Source organism: Haplochromis burtoni, unplaced genomic scaffold (assembly GCF_018398535.1).
Source record: "Haplochromis burtoni strain Fernald_Lab_line unplaced genomic scaffold, NCSU_Asbu1 Contig_122, whole genome shotgun sequence".
Taxonomy (NCBI): Eukaryota; Metazoa; Chordata; class Actinopteri; order Cichliformes; family Cichlidae; genus Haplochromis; species Haplochromis burtoni.
Genome location: NW_024582483.1, coordinates 285,337 through 301,113, shown reverse-complemented (window position 1 = coordinate 301,113; position 15,777 = coordinate 285,337). Strand labels below are relative to the sequence as shown.

At 41.4% G+C, this 15,777-nt stretch overlaps 1 protein-coding gene across 2 annotated transcripts in view; it reads right to left on the bottom strand.

The window, feature by feature from the left end:
* grin2ab (glutamate receptor, ionotropic, N-methyl D-aspartate 2A, b) overlaps positions 1-15,777 on the bottom strand; it is a 120,040-nt gene that overhangs the window by 17,845 nt on the left and 86,418 nt on the right. For both annotated transcript variants that reach the window (XM_005929316.2, XM_005929317.2), the window contains exons 8-11: positions 15,461-15,666; positions 11,951-12,065; positions 11,646-11,848; positions 1,368-1,536 (exon numbers count right to left, since the gene is read on the bottom strand). In XM_005929316.2, the coding sequence (XP_005929378.1) occupies positions 1,368-1,536; positions 11,646-11,848; positions 11,951-12,065; positions 15,461-15,666 (693 nt within the window). The remainder of the gene's footprint in view (positions 1-1,367; positions 1,537-11,645; positions 11,849-11,950; positions 12,066-15,460; positions 15,667-15,777) is intronic.

The following is a 15,777-nucleotide window of genomic DNA, read 5'->3' as shown; positions in this document are numbered from 1 at the left end:
TCATTAGAATTAACACAGGCACTGCAGTTTATTTCAAGTTCATCCCACTTAAACAGTATTGCTCTTGTACTGAGACATTAATTAATTTAATTAAAAAAAACAATTGCGATTACTGAGCCTCTTTAAAAAAAAACCCATTAGCAATCCATTTTTTAAGAATCACTTTTATCGGTATTAAAGGAAATGAAAGTGGGAAAAATGCCCCCCCCCCCTCTTACGGCTTATTCATTTTTACTTTGCTAAATATTATTGTTTAACTGGCCCCTTGCCTCTCAGCCCATTCACGTTTCTGGGACCATCAATTAATACTCATTTGGCCAAACTAGCATGGCTCATTTACCCACGATGCCCTGACAGACCGGTTTATGGTTAGTGAGATAGGTCTGTCACCCCTAACTTGTCATTTGTCAACAAGTGTCATTACTAATGTGAAGAAGCATATTTTACACTGCATCTTTTAATAAACGTAACTAAATGTGGGTATTTGGGAGTCTCGTTTGGTGCCTAAACCAAAGCAGAAAGTGAAAATAAGCCAAATTAAATACAAAACACAAAGGTCCCAAGTGTCCAACCTTGAAGCAGATGGCCTATAGCAGCAGAAGACCACACAAAGGATCTGAGGCTACAATTTGCACAGGCATACCAACATTTTCCTGGTCTTATCAGTCTGGATTTCTAATGTGATTTTTGGAAGTAAAGGTCAACAACATGAAACCATGGATCCATCCTGTCTTCTGATGGCTGCTTCAGGATAATGCGCCATGTCACAAAGCTCAGATCAACTCAAACTGGTTTCTTGAACATGACAGTGAGATCAGTGTACTCAAATGGCCTCAACAGTTGACAGATTTCAAAACAACAGAGCACCTTTGGGATGTGCTGAAATGCGATTTTCACATCTTAGACAATCAAAATCAGCGAGCAATGTTTTGAGCGGCTTGCTAAAACTGTTCCATGAAGAATTTCGGTAGTTCTGAAGGCAAAAGGGAATCCAACCCAGTGCTGGCAAACTGTAACTAGCTGTAACTAGCTACTAAGTGAAAACGTGGGCATTGTTGATTTCTAAAGGCAGCCAATATATCTGTGTGCCAGTATGTGAAGGAACCAACTCTAAACGACATCTTGTGTGTAATTAGGAAACGCAGGTGGCATCTCACAGAACATCATTATATTACGCCCGGAGAGAGAACAGGTTTCATTTTGAAAAAGTAGCCCGGTAGCGTAAGCATAAAAAAAACTTAGCAGGCAGCACTATGTCACTGCTATACTTAAAGTTCTATTTCATATCATTGTTAATTGAAATGCTTGCACAGAAAGTCAGACTCACAGAATATACATTCATTTATTAAGACAGAGACAGGCAGTACCTCTCCAACCATGCCATTCCAGACATTGTTGATCTTCTTTCCATGTTTCCCGTTGGTGACCAGGTAGAGATCATAGGTAAACTTCACATTCCTGGCTATCTTCTTGAGAATGTCAATGCAGAAACCCTTGCAGCACTGCTTAATATAAGCGCCTCCTGATGTGCTGTTACTGCAACAAGCATATGCACAAACAGAATTAGGTCATTTTTTATATCAGAGGACATTTGAGTGTTACGTGTGTAACTGTGCGAGCTGCCTGCTCGCTCCACATCTGGTGGTTCCATCAAACTGTAAAACTAGAATTATGACACTACTAAAGGGTAGAGAGAGCTTTCAGTCTGTGTGTGAGGGACTGTGTGTTTCCCTTAGTGCCAGCTACCCAAACCAGATGAAAACACAGGGGTACCGAGCATAAGCTACTGGGCTTTAAATAGAGCCAGGCTCTACAGAACAACCAACCCACATAATTAAAATATCAGCTGTCCTTTCCTCATCTGTCTTCTGTGTCCTTTTCGCTCTGCCTCCTCGGTGTTTCTCAGCTTTCGTCTGTAGGAAGATGCTGCCCCAAAAAACTCTGCAGCCGCACACATAGGATGCACAGAATTCGAGCCGGTGTTTAAGTAAACTTTTCTGACAGCCGTCCCCGAGGACCTCAGAGCAGTGAACTAAACTGCATTGTTGGATCAAATGATTCTCATAATCTATTAAACCCTACCAGCATTTTCAAAAGCATTTCCATGAAAAGTTAATTCCGTTCCCATGTCAGCAATCTTTGATGTAGCGTACTGTATGCGGATGGGAGCAGCAGCTCTGTGACCTTTTCACTTGCCTTTTTCGCTGACTCCAATTCAGGAGAAAGTTCATGAAGAACTGAGGGATTCACGCGCACAGAACACCGAGAACGACTGTCAAAGACACGGCACATCAAAGGATTAACAGATCCTTTAACTGCAGTCGACTGTATCTGCGGCGCATCATTACTGCGTGTATGAGAGAGACAGAAAGAGCCAGAGCAAGCATCGTATACGTACGCGTGAGTGAGTCTGAGTATGTAAAATCTCAGTGTCGCAGGTGTTCTAATGCACACATACTGTATGCATTAGTTTTTCCCAGCTGGGCTCTCTCTGAACATGCAAACACACAGACACATATACACACACACCAACAGGCTGTCTGAGGTTCACATATAGTACATCTCTTTGATTATTTTCATAACAACAAACAGATGCAAATGATATGGAAGTAGTGACTGTGTAAATGTAGCAGCTGTAGGGGGTTAGATACGGTATACAGATGTATGGACATCTGCACATGAAGTGCTGCACATAAACATGACAATTGTAGAAGAAACTTGTCTTTTTACCTCAGATTTTAGAGCAATCCCCTCTAGCGGATGACTGGTTAAGGTCACAAGTTAAGCTCTGTATGAGAGGTGATTCAGATGTCTAATAGTCCTTGCCTGCAGTGCTGATAATCTCAGAGGTTGTTATGATGCATCCATTTCTCTGAGGCATCTCCCGTCTGCCTTCTTTGAGTTCTACAGATGCAAAACCTTTAATATGGTGGCTTCCGGCTGTTAAAGAAATCTTCAAAGAAAGTAATTACCGGTGAGTTTTTGCACTTCCCCTGTGGTTAGCAGTGACAGTCCTATCCTATCCTATCCTATCTATGCTAACCCACGCTAATGACTATCCTGAACAATTTCAACTATTTTCTGCTGTCTGGATGAACCGACGCATTGATGACACAGAATGTTTCAGAAAAGAGATGTTAGTTGAACATTAGGGCTGTGTTGTGGTTAATGAAAGCACACATATGGTACTCAATAAGTGACAAAATTAACCTCAGTCGATTATAATGCATATTTAGGGGCTCCAAACTGGACATCCAAAATGTGCAAATGAGCAAAATAGAAAAACTGCCTTATCTTGTCACGGAGAGCCACTGGTCGAGGTGTCCATTTGTAAAGTAGATAAATGGAGCAAATCCAAGAGGAGTTTAATTGAGAAAGTTCTACTTTCACTGTATATCTGAAAAATATCTTCTTTTTGTTTATACATTCAAGACGGCATGCGACATATTTCAGCCTCTACAATAATGCCTTTTAAGTTCTTTCAAAGAGAAGAGTCCTCAGTATTGTTTGACATGCCGCTGCTGAAAAAAGGCTCAAAAGCTCTCTGCTGGGCTGACTTAAAAACAAATGTCATGTACGTTAAAACACATTGAACTGATATGACATCTGAGGAATCTATATTTGATGTTATTAAAGGCCTATTATCAAAAATATCTTTTCATCATTTTCATCTTAAATCAACTGAAAAATTATCAATTTGTTGCAACACAAATGACATGCAGTGCAGAACAAACATCAATCAATGAGGTGGACAGTAACAGTAAAAGTGTACTATGTTGTCATATATATATATATATATACAGACACACATAAAATAATCACATTAAATGAAGTAGCATGGCAAAGCCTGTGTGGATTTGTGATACTGTTGTCAAGAGTGCTGATAGCAGATGACAAAATGTTCTGGGATCCAGATAAAGACATCAGATATCAGATAAAGACTTGCTAAAAATAATGATAAGAAAAAAAATGTAAGCAAACGGGTATGAGGGATGTTTTTAATGTGAGTGAGGAATCAAGATATTCAAGGGAATATTTTACAACACAGGATATGGAGCAATTCTGCTTTCCCGCCTGGAGTAGAAAGGACATTTTGCTGTTGGGGAAGAGCAAGAGCAAAAAAAAAAAAAGAAAAAAGAAGAAGAAGTCAAGGCCAGGTGAAATGACGACAAAGCTGCCGCAGGGAGCAGAGAGCTAAGTGGCCAGTTGTAGCAGAGCACAAAGCACAAGCTGGTGAGTTTGGATAGGCCGCAGCCTGCAGATATGGACGCACGACTCCCCGAGGAGCCTTGAGCGCCAGGACCAGAATTTAGAATTCGATGCGAACAGCCACCGGTAGCCAGTGAGGAAGAAGAGTGTGGAGGAGGTGGGGAGCGCAGGGAGAACTTGGGGAGGTTGACGGCAGGGCAGGCTGCAGCATTCTGCTGAACAGAATACTTTACGAGGCCGGCTTGGTGGATGTTGCAGCACTCCAGATGGGCGATGACAAAAGGTTGGGCAGCGTCCCACATGAAACATCTTTTCATTTTCTGTCTCCAGGCGTGGTGCAGGCTGGGGTTTGTTCTTTTTTTTTCATAACATAAATTAACCTCTGCTAAAATTGTTACACATAACTGAGTGCCCCGGAGTTGCCCAGAAAGCAAGATTATGTTCTTGGTATGAAAACAAAAAAGGCTGAAAGAAATGTAATGCCTCTGATGATCAACATTTTCTAATCTACTGAACACTGTGTTGATGCCAAGATAAGGTGCTTGTTTCACAGAATACCACATACAGTGGGGCAAAAAAGTATTTAGTCAGCCACCGATTGTGCAAGTTCCCCCACTTAAAATGATGACAGAGGTCAGTAATTTGCACCAGAGGTACACTTCAACTGTGAGAGACAGAATGTGAAAAAAAATCCATGAATCCACATGGTAGGATTTGTAAAGAATTTATTCGTAAATCAGGGTGGAAAATAAGTATTTGGTCACCTCAAACAAGGAAAATCTCTGGCTCTCACAGACCTGTAACGTCTTCTGTAAGAAGCTTTTCTGTCCCCCACTCGTTACCTGTATGAATGGCACCTGTTTGAACTCATCATCTGTATAAAAGACACCTGTCCACAGCCTCAAACAGTCAGACTCCAAACTCCGCCATGGCCAAGACCAAAGAGCTTTCGAAGGACACCAGGAAAAGTATTGTAGACCTGCACCAGACTGGGAAGAGTGAATCTACAATAGGCAAGCAGCTTGGTGTGAAAAAATCAACTGTGGGAGCAATCATCAGAAAATGGAAGACATACAAGACCACTGATAATCTCCCTCGATCTGGGGCTCCACGCAAGATCTCATCCCGTGGGGTCAAAATGATCATGAGAACGGTGAGCAAAGATCCCAGAACCACACGGGGGGACCTGGTGAATGACCTGCAGAGAGCTGGGACCAAAGTAACAAAGGTCACCATCAGTAACACACTACAACGGCAGGGAATCAAATCCCGCAGTGCCAGACGTGTTCCGCTGCTGAAGCCAGTGCATGTCCAGGCCCGTCTGAAGTTTGCCAGAGAGCACATGGATGATACAGCAGAGGATTGGGAGAATGTCATGTGGTCAGATGAAACCAAAGTAGAACTTTTTGGTATAAACTCAACTCGTCGTGTTTGGAGGAAGAAGAATACTGAGTTGCATCCCAAGAACACCATACCTACTGTGAAGCATGGGGGTGGAAACATCATGCTATGGGGCTGTTTTTCTGCCAAGGGGACAGGACGACTGATCCGTGTTAAGGACAGAATGAATGGGGCCATGTATCGTGAGATTTTGAGCCAAAACCTCCTTCCATCAGTGAGAACTTTGAAGATGAAACGAGGCTGGGTCTTCCAACATGACAATGATCCAAAACACACCGCCCGGGCAACAAAGGAGTGGCTCCGTAAGAAGCATTTGAAAGTCCTGGAGTGGCCTAGCCAGTCTCCAGACCTCAACCCCATAGAAAATCTGTGGCGGGAGTTGAAAGTCCGTGTTGCTCGGCGACAGCCCCAAAACATCACTGCTCTCGAGAAGATCTGCATGGAGGAATGGGCCAAAATACCAGCTACTGTGTGTGCAAACCTGGTAAAGACCTATAGTAAACGTTTGACCTCTGTTATTGCCAACAAAGGTTATGTTACAAAGTATTGAGTTGTATTTTTGTTATTGACCAAATACTTATTTTCCACCCTGATTTACGAATAAATTCTTTACAAATCCTACCATGTGGATTCATGGATTTTTTTTTCACATTCTGTCTCTCACAGTTGAAGTGTACCTCTGGTGCAAATTACTGACCTCTGTCATCATTTTAGGTGGGGGAACTTGCACAATCGGTGGCTGACTAAATACTTTTTTGCCCCACTGTATCAATTAAGTTTATTGATATAGCACCAAATCACAATAGCAGTAGCCTCAATGTGCTTTTTTTTGGAAGGTAAAGACTATAATCAGACGGCTGCCTGTGAGCAAGTACTTGGCGACAGTGGGAAGGAAAAACTCCCTTTTAACAGGAAGAAATCTCCAGCAGAACCAGGCTCAGGGAGGGGTGGACATCTGCCACTAGTGGCTGGAGGTTAGGGGAGGGAGACAGGACAAAAGACATGCAGTGGAAGAGAGTCGAATAATAACTAATGATTAAATGCACACTGGTGTATAAACACATAGAGAGTGAAAAAATGAAGAAATACTCAGTGCATCATGGGTTGCCCTAGCAGCCCAGACCTGTTGACATAACTAAGCCTAACTAAGAGAAGGTTTAGGGTCACCTGATCAAGCCCAAAAAGCTTTATCCAAACAACTGTCTTAAACCCAGTTATTTAGTATACTACATGTACTTTTCACATGTACAGTATATAATTTAAATAATCGGTCCATCAATTAATCAATTAATAAACAGTTAAATGTAAAAATTTATTTAAAAAAATACTTTTCTATAGAAAAACTGTCCAAATTTCAACTGGAATTACCACCTTTGGGTTTTTGGCCTCTGCAAACCAATCAAGATGAGGTTTATAGCCATATCAGTCCAGATTCATTATGTATATTCCATGCAGGCTCTGATATAGTTTCAAAGATGGACACCCAAATATTAAAAATGGCCACAATGTCCCCTTCTGTTCCTGAGCTGTGACACAGAATAATAGCTACAAAAGTGTGTTGCAGAACAGCGAGGATGTTGCTCGACCTTTTGGATATAAAATGTCATTCTCTCATCATTTTATCCTGTTATAAAATTATGTGAAGTTTTTGTTATAATTGTCTTGTGAATTCTTGAGTTTAAAAATGTGTTTTGTGAGGTCAAAGTGAGCTTTGACTCTAAGACTCAAACTCAAACCTTGAGTCAGGCTGAACATCTGTGCAAGATGCAATGAAATTTAGTGTTCCTGTGACACTGCAATCAAAACAATGTTGTGTTAAATTCCCAGAATATACCCCCTTCATAAGAATGGGATGGACAGAAGTACGTGATGACGCACACTGAAAAAAAGGGATTGGCCAACTCTTGGATTTACGTAAGCATCTTGCGTGTATTTAACAAGTGCCTCATGCTTTAAAGTTAAGTGTAACTATATAGTGTAGAAACTACATGATATGCAGAGAGGCTAGATTAAATTGTTCATATCATGTTCGAGTGAAGTAAGTCAATAACTTTCAGTCTCGTATGCTTTGGATCGTGGTTTCAGGAAGGCATCCATCTCAGTCAAATCGAGTAGCCTCCACTACTTTTTTTGGTATACTGAAAAAAGTAAATTGGGTGTTTGTTACATTAAAAACAAAATTACATGTCTAAATTAACTTGTAATTTAAACACAATAATTTCATGCTTCTATGAACGTAATTAAATCATGAAGGATCTGTACGAAATTCAACAACTTAATTTGTTCTTGTTGAGATGACCTGATACAATCTAGTAAGAGTGGTTAGTTGCTGAACTCATGAAATTCACAAGATCGCACGAGATGTCAAACTGCAGGAAAATCACTGGAGTTATAAGAGGCAGACAACTACACACACACCACGTGCATGCTATTGCTATTTATTGTGGATTAACCTGTCAAGGACAAAAACGTACAAAAAAATTCTGCATCAAGCCTTGAAATCATAGCTTTCCTACTTTTGTTAAGTCTGGATTGGTGGCTGGTGGTAGTGCTTTCTTTCAATAAACATCCTTGAAAGAGTAGTTGTCAAACAGCTAACAGATCATCTGCAGAGGAATGGTTTATTTGAAGAGTTTCAGTCAGGTTTCAGAGCTCACACAGCACAGAAACAGCTTTAGTGAAGGTTACAAATGATCTTCTTATGGCCTCTGACAGTGGACTCATCTCTGTGCTTGTCCTGCTAGACCTAGTGCAGCTTCGATACTGTCGACCATAATATCCTATTAGAGCGATTAGAACATGCTGTAGGTATTACAGGTACTGCACTGCAGTGGTTTGTATCATATCTATCTAATAGACTCCATTTGTGCATGTAAATGGAGAGTCCTCTTCACACACTGAGGTTAATTATGGAGTTCCACAGGGTTCAGTGCTAGGACCAATTCTGTTTACATTATACATGCTTCCCTTAGGCAGCATCATTAGAAGACATAGCATACATTTTCACTGCTATGCAGATGACACCCAGCTCTATCTGTCCATGAAGCCAGATAACACACACCAATTAGTTAAACTGCAGGAATGTCTTAAAGACATAAAGACCTGGATGGCCGCTAACTTTCTGCTTCTTAATTCAGATAAAACTGAGGTTATTGTACTCGGCCCTGAAAATCTTAGAAATATGGTATCTAACCAGATTCTTACTCTGGATGGCATTACCTTGGCCTCCAGTAACACTGTGAGGAACCTTGGAGTCATTTTTGACCAGGACATGTCCTTCAACGCACATATTAAACAAATATGTAAGACTGCGTTCTTCCATTTGGCAACATCTCTAAAATTAGAAATATCCTGTCTCAGAGTGACGCTGAAAAACTAGTTCATGCATTTATTACTTCCAGGCTGGACGACTGTAATTCATTATTATCAGGATGTCCAAAAAACTCACTGAAAAGCCTTCAGCTAATCCAAAATGCTGCAGCAAGAGTCCTGACAGGGACTAGAAAGAGAGAGCATATTTCTCCTGTTTTGGCTTCCCTTCATTGGCTTCCTGTTAAATCCAGAATTGAATTCAAAATCCTGCTCCTCACATACAAGGTCTTAAATAATCAGGCCCCATCTTATCTTAATGACCTTGTAGTACCATATCACCCTATTAGAGCACTTCGCTCTCGCTCTGCAGGCCTACTTGTTGTTCCTAGAGTATTTAAAAGTAGAATGGGAGGAGAGCCTTCAGTTTTCAGGCCCCTCTTCTGTGGAACCAGCTTCCAGTTTGGATTCGGGAGACAGACACTATCTCTACTTTTAAGATTAGGCTTAAAACTTTCCTTTTTGCTAAAGCATATAGTTAGGGCTGGACCAGGTGACCCTGAATCCTCCCTTAGTTATGCTGCAATAGACGTAGGCTGCCGGGGGATTCCCATGATGCATTGAGTTTTTCCTTTCCAGTCACCTTTCTCACTCACTATGTATTAATAGACCTCTCTGCATTGAATCATATCTGTTATTAACCTCTGTCTCTCTTCCACAGCATGTCTTTATCCTGTCTTCCTTCTCTCACCCCAACCGGTCGCAGCAGATGGCCGCCCCTCCCTGAGCCTGGTTCTGCCGGAGGTTTCTTCCTGTTAAAAGGGAGTTTTTCCTTCCCACTGTCGCCAAAGTGCTTGCTCATAGGGGGTCATATGATTGTTGGGTTTTTCTCTGTATCTATGAAGCGCCTTGAGGCGACTTTTGTTGTGATTTGGCGCTATATAAATAAATTGAATTGAATTGAATTGAATTAGTGCTGTTGCTTCACAGTAAGAAGATCCTGGGTTCAAATCCACAATCTGGCTAGTTTGCACTAGTTTCTCTCTGGGTATTCTGGTTTCTTCCCACAGTTAAAAGTCGTGCAGTTGTTAGAGTTAGGTTAATTGATGATTCTAAATTACCTGTCAATGTAAGTGCAAATGGTTGTTTGTGACAGACTTGTGAGTTGTCTAGGGTGTACCCTACCTAGGAATTCAGGGTTATTTCCCAGCCCCCCTGCAACCAGGATAAAGATAGGATGTTAGTTGTTGTAGATCCATTAAATTTTTATGTTTACCAGACTCTAGACTTTGTTGAACATTATGTAATATGAAGACAACATGTAGTATTTAAATGAGCAAGTAGTATTGGGGTAAATGTTATTTAATAGTGTTGAAATACAATGACAAAATTGTGAAAGATTAAAATATTCCAAGAGCTCAACTTACTTCATCTAAACATGTTTCAGTCGTGTTTTATGAACACAAAATGCAAATGTTTATTGATTATGAAAAAGTTGCGTTGATTGAACACAATTGTTTAAGTTTCTGCCAAAGCAAAACATTTGTGTGCAACCAATGTCCACTATTGAATCAAGTAAATCCAACATGGCCTTTTTTTCAGTGCAGAATCAAAAGATCTTATAATCAAGCTCAGGCTGAGAGATCTGTTGGTTGTTTTTGAACCCATAAATTCAAGCCAACCTCTTTAAGAAAACAAAAATCAGGAAGAAAAAACTGTATTAAATAATATTTTGAATAAGTTCTCCAAGTTACACGTAAAACCCAAATCATGAAAGGTGCAGAGTACCACCGGGGGGTTTAATTTTCCCATTATGAGTAATATCCACATTCTTCCAGGATCCAAGCACGCACGGCCTTAATGAGAGCAGTGTTAATGTACAATATGCAATATGAAGAAAACAATAAGCAGGGTTACTAATTAGCTGTATTGCAATATTTAAAAACAAGCAACACATTCAGAGCATTTAAAATAAAACACAAATCAAACCGAACTAATGAAACAATAAAACCACAGAGGGCTGCACTTGCCACTAAAGCGGCAGGAGAAACAAAAATCGAGTATACCGACAGATTGGCATTAGCGAGCTGACAGCGACAGAGAGCAATTAATTATTAATGCTGACAGAACTGATTACCTCTGAACCAAATGAGAACTCAGGCTGTGTGTGTCGGTTCTGTCTCTGACACAAGACTTTTATGTTGTACAACACTGGCAAAGAACAGACAGCGGGAAAAGAATACAAAAATCGAGCTAGGCGAAAGCTGCTCCTCTTATAAGTGCGAACGTTTTCAGTCAAGTTGTAACATGGGATGCAGAGTTTGTGAGTTTAGTATTAAGTTGTGCTGAAGCGTAATCGAGTTTGCCTCGATTACAGTGCAAGCTACGTACTGTACATTTGGATTTCAGACTAGAGGACAAACAGATGGTGAATCATTATTATATAAACTAAAAACGAGTGGGCCCAGTATAGATCCCGAAAAGTGCAAGAACAAAGGGCAGCTGATTGACAATCATCCTGTCAGACACGCTGAGACTGGTTAGAGAGGTGTGATTCTGTTCAGCCAAGAGATACACAAACAGATGAACTAACACTACCTGTGTCCTAATGAGACTGAACCTATTCGAAGAACAAACAGGTATCTGTCTCTTGTAGCGAAGTATGGCTAACAACCAGGCTTGTGATTTTATGTGGGCAGTGGGCAGGTGTGGGTGCAGGTACTTACTTTTTGACGTGTTTGCGGCAGGGCACTGAGTTTCTCATGCAGGTGCCAGTGAGGATGTCTACGTTGTCCACAATGACAAAAGGTTTCTCTTCCAGAGTGACAATGGAGAGGTGGTTTTCATCGGCATCCTCGTCCCCATAGGAGTTATACCTCGGCCACACCGGGAACATCAGTGACAACGTCCCGTTCTCCCAGCGGCCCATCTGTGAGCACGGGAGGAAAAACACACCAAAAATCACTCCAAAAATCCACAAAAAGACATCTTATTAAAGTTTTTTCTTTAAATTTTCACACTAATTTGTTACCTTCTCCCACTTCCTTTCCACATTTAGGACGATCACCACCAGTTTTGGGTTGGCCTGGTAACCGTCTGGAGTAAAGGATAAATCTCGGCCTTCATTCCACACGTGCATCATGTGTCTGAAACAAGGGGGGGGGCAGGAAGATTTGTTGTTGATTTGCATCTGCTGGAGTGTTTGTATATGTGCACAACAGCAAATACGTTCAGAATAACAAGTTAAGCACTCTGTAATCACCGCAAGTGTCTCCACTTCAAATCAATGTTGTCTTCACCCACCATGTGTGCGCAGATGCCTGAGTGTGTATGCGTGTGCGTGCATATATTTGTGTGTAGGAGTGGGAAGAGTCAGAGGCCATGTATCTCTCCCATCAACATTCTGCATTGATTTCTCCACAGATATATGCCTGAAAGACAAGTCTCTGGTGCAACAAGGCTGCCCTCACTCTTTTACTCACTAAAGCTGTCCTGCATACGCAAACAGATCCTATGCTGAAACGTTTACACACTCGCTAAAGTGAAGCAGCAGAGAGAAGTAAATGAACTGGTATCACACACAGTGATATGGGGATTAAAGATACACTCGCTCCACTGAAACAATTTTCAGAAGGAGAGGATTTCTGCATGTGAGGACTGGGATAATAGTGTGGATTCCCACTAGGGGAGAGAAGGCCTGTCCAAGAACGTTTACCTTAAAGACTGAATCACAGGCAGGACAGCAGCTGTCCAATACAGACAACACCTTTTCTCTGACACCTTGTGTTCTGTTTTATTAGAAATTGTCTGAATCATCTCGACACCGCATCGTGTGATGCCGTACAAATGAAATATCATTCAGCTAAAACAGAATATTTCAGAAGGCAAACATCTGCTTTATAAACATATTCATACTCTGCACAAGATTCCCCTTTTCATCCAGAAGAAAACTGTCTCAGTCCATCAGCTATCTAAACATACATTATCTGAATTACTATTAAAAAGGAAGAGTTAAAAGCAGGTTTTTTATGTGAGCTAACCAGGGCACGGGGCCATGAAGGAGTCATGCGTGCACTCAGATATTGCGACAGCAAGTCAAGATGCATAAAAAGAACCGTGTGAGCACTGTTTAGCACGCACCCTGCAGCTGAAAACTATGATAATTACATTCCAGTTCAAACAGGTGGGATTTTATGTTGTCCCATCTCCAGGAGAGGTATTAGAGTCAACACACATAAATATTGTAGTCGGACAGTGGATTAGAGGGAGCTACATTAATCATCTGTTCTTACAAAGACTTGGAAAAAGGCCTGTGCTCTGTGAAAGCTGGCTCCACTCACACTGAGAAAAAGTAAACAAAAGGTCCCCGTCTCCCTCGTGTACTGGCACTGCAAAATAAATAAATAAGTAAATATAGATATATGCGGTTTAGTTATGTCCTCTCCCAGCAAACACAATAATTAAATATAAACCTACACAGCCAAACATTACAGGCTTCACTCTACAACCAGACCTACCTCTGTCACAGATCACAATGCTTTGGACTATAAGGGGCACGTCAAGACAAATATATATTTTTTTGTGTTGGAAAAATCTTCCCGGTGCAGCAGGTGATGCCCTTGTCACAGCGCATCGCCACGGCTGAGTACATGTAGCGGAAACGCTGTGGCAGTTTATTCTGGGAAACTGCTGTCGCCTCCTATTTCAGGTTTGTTACCATTTTGGGGGAAAAAAGTTTCTGATGTAAACGAAAGACGCCGCTGTGTTTTTGAGGCATGCAGGAGAACCAAATCCTGTTTGTATTGTGATTCCTTGTGTAATGAAAATGAAATGTGAAGCTACATTATGAAGTGGGTTCAGCGATTTTTATATAAATGTATCATCATCGCCTAGAAATTCAGTAGAGGTTTAAGTAGTACGTGGAAAAAAAGAGTTGCATCATAGAAATATATGAAACCCCCTGCTTCAGTAAGTGCAGTTTTTAATGTGGATCCTGCTACCACTATGTGAGAAGCACTTTTCTATTAGCTGAAATACTCTCTGAGCACTTTTATGAAAGTATGAATAAAGAAGAAAGGCAGGCTTCTTCCCAAATTCTGTATTATGGCACAGAGCATATTTTTAGAGGAAAGTGACAGCTTAGGGGTTTGCACGCTACACTGGTTCCATCAAAAAGAATAACCTTTTGAAATTTACAACAAGGACAAACCTTCCATAAAAACCTGTATCATTGTGGAGACCAAATAAGCTCAACTAGAGTCTGAGATATTAATTCCTGTCAAGCAAGAATGACAGAAAATCCGGCGGGTCTGATAGTGTCTTTTAAGTGCCGGATTATGTTGTCCTATTCCTCCCCACCTCGCGTTGTTTATATGCACACTGCGGCAAGATTGTATCTAGACTAATGTATGCAGAATCCTGATCACAGCCTCACCACTTTTCCGAATCAGGGTGGGGGAAATCCAACCTGTCAGTTTATTATCACAAAAAAATTGGCTGCAGTTGTTTTGACAAATATGCAAATTCTATCTAATAAGTTAGTGAGACAAATGAGGTACCTCTGACAGTAAGAATAGAGCTCTGAATAAACATTTGAGTTCCTGTCGAGGTCTGAGTTATATTGGATCAACCTGTCAACAACAGCAGTGTTGTATATGCCTTGATATACACTGTAGCGGCCTAATGGGAGAGAAAAACGGGATAATAAAGCCATAATGGTGAAAATCGCACTGTGGCTCTCATTCTAATGAGCCAGCTCATAAGTCATCACCAATGTGCAGACCCTAACAACATGACCTTTATATTTTCAGTTAGTTTAATATAGACTTCTGAATTTATAACAGCATATTAGCCACTGCATGCTTCATATTCAAGATGCAATCACAATATCACTCCGAAAAAAAACTTTACAGAGGCAGTTTAGCTAACGGCCCTGTAGCAGTGACTGCTCAGTAGCTCAGTATGAATCTGCATGCTTGTGTTTCTCTGTGTGTATGTGTGCGCCTGTACATCACAGAGAAGAGTACATTATCTTGCATGCTGGTATGCACACCTACACACACCTTCTGACATACACTGTATGAGCCCCCCACAGATCAAGTAAAAAAGAAATCCAGACAACAAAGCTAGTAACACCTGCTCTAATCCAAACTTAATGACAGTCGATGTGAAGCAAGGTGCACACGCAGAGGTTCACACTATCATACACACACGCATACACAAGACACATCCTAAGCTCTAGTTAACACAGGGTGGCAACAACAAGGAGGTCTGCCTGAGGTCTCCCAGCTAAGGAGGCAGAATGAGCTCACACACCGAGCAGCCGTGTACACAACATCTAACAGTGTTAAAAGCCATTAGAAATCACAGTGTTTAACACTGCTGTCATCTCTGCTTCCTTTCTCTCCTCTTACCCTCTCATTACTACATTAAAAAGAGTTATGTAAGGCTGCCGAACAGTCAACCACAAAGCCAACCGAGTTATGCAAGTTCCTGGACCTTGATCTCCTCGCAATCGTCACACATCCACAGTTACACACACCTGCGCAGGGCACTAGGTGGGAGCTTCCCCGGGCTCCTGTCTGATGCTGTGCTGTAGCAGCTGCTCTGGGCTTCTGGTAGCTCTCCCTTCTCCCGCAACATGAAGGTGGCTGCAGAGGAAATGATGCCCACCCCATCCCGCACCCGTGTCTCGAGCGGGTACTCCCAGTCATCATAGGACACAGAGATCATACCCAGGGGGAAGACCTGAGAGGGGGACGAGAGGACATCTAAGAAACGACACATATGGTTTGTAAGCTTCAAGTTTAGTTTAATTTGACATTTTTACCCCAGATTTGAAACATCCATATGCATTTC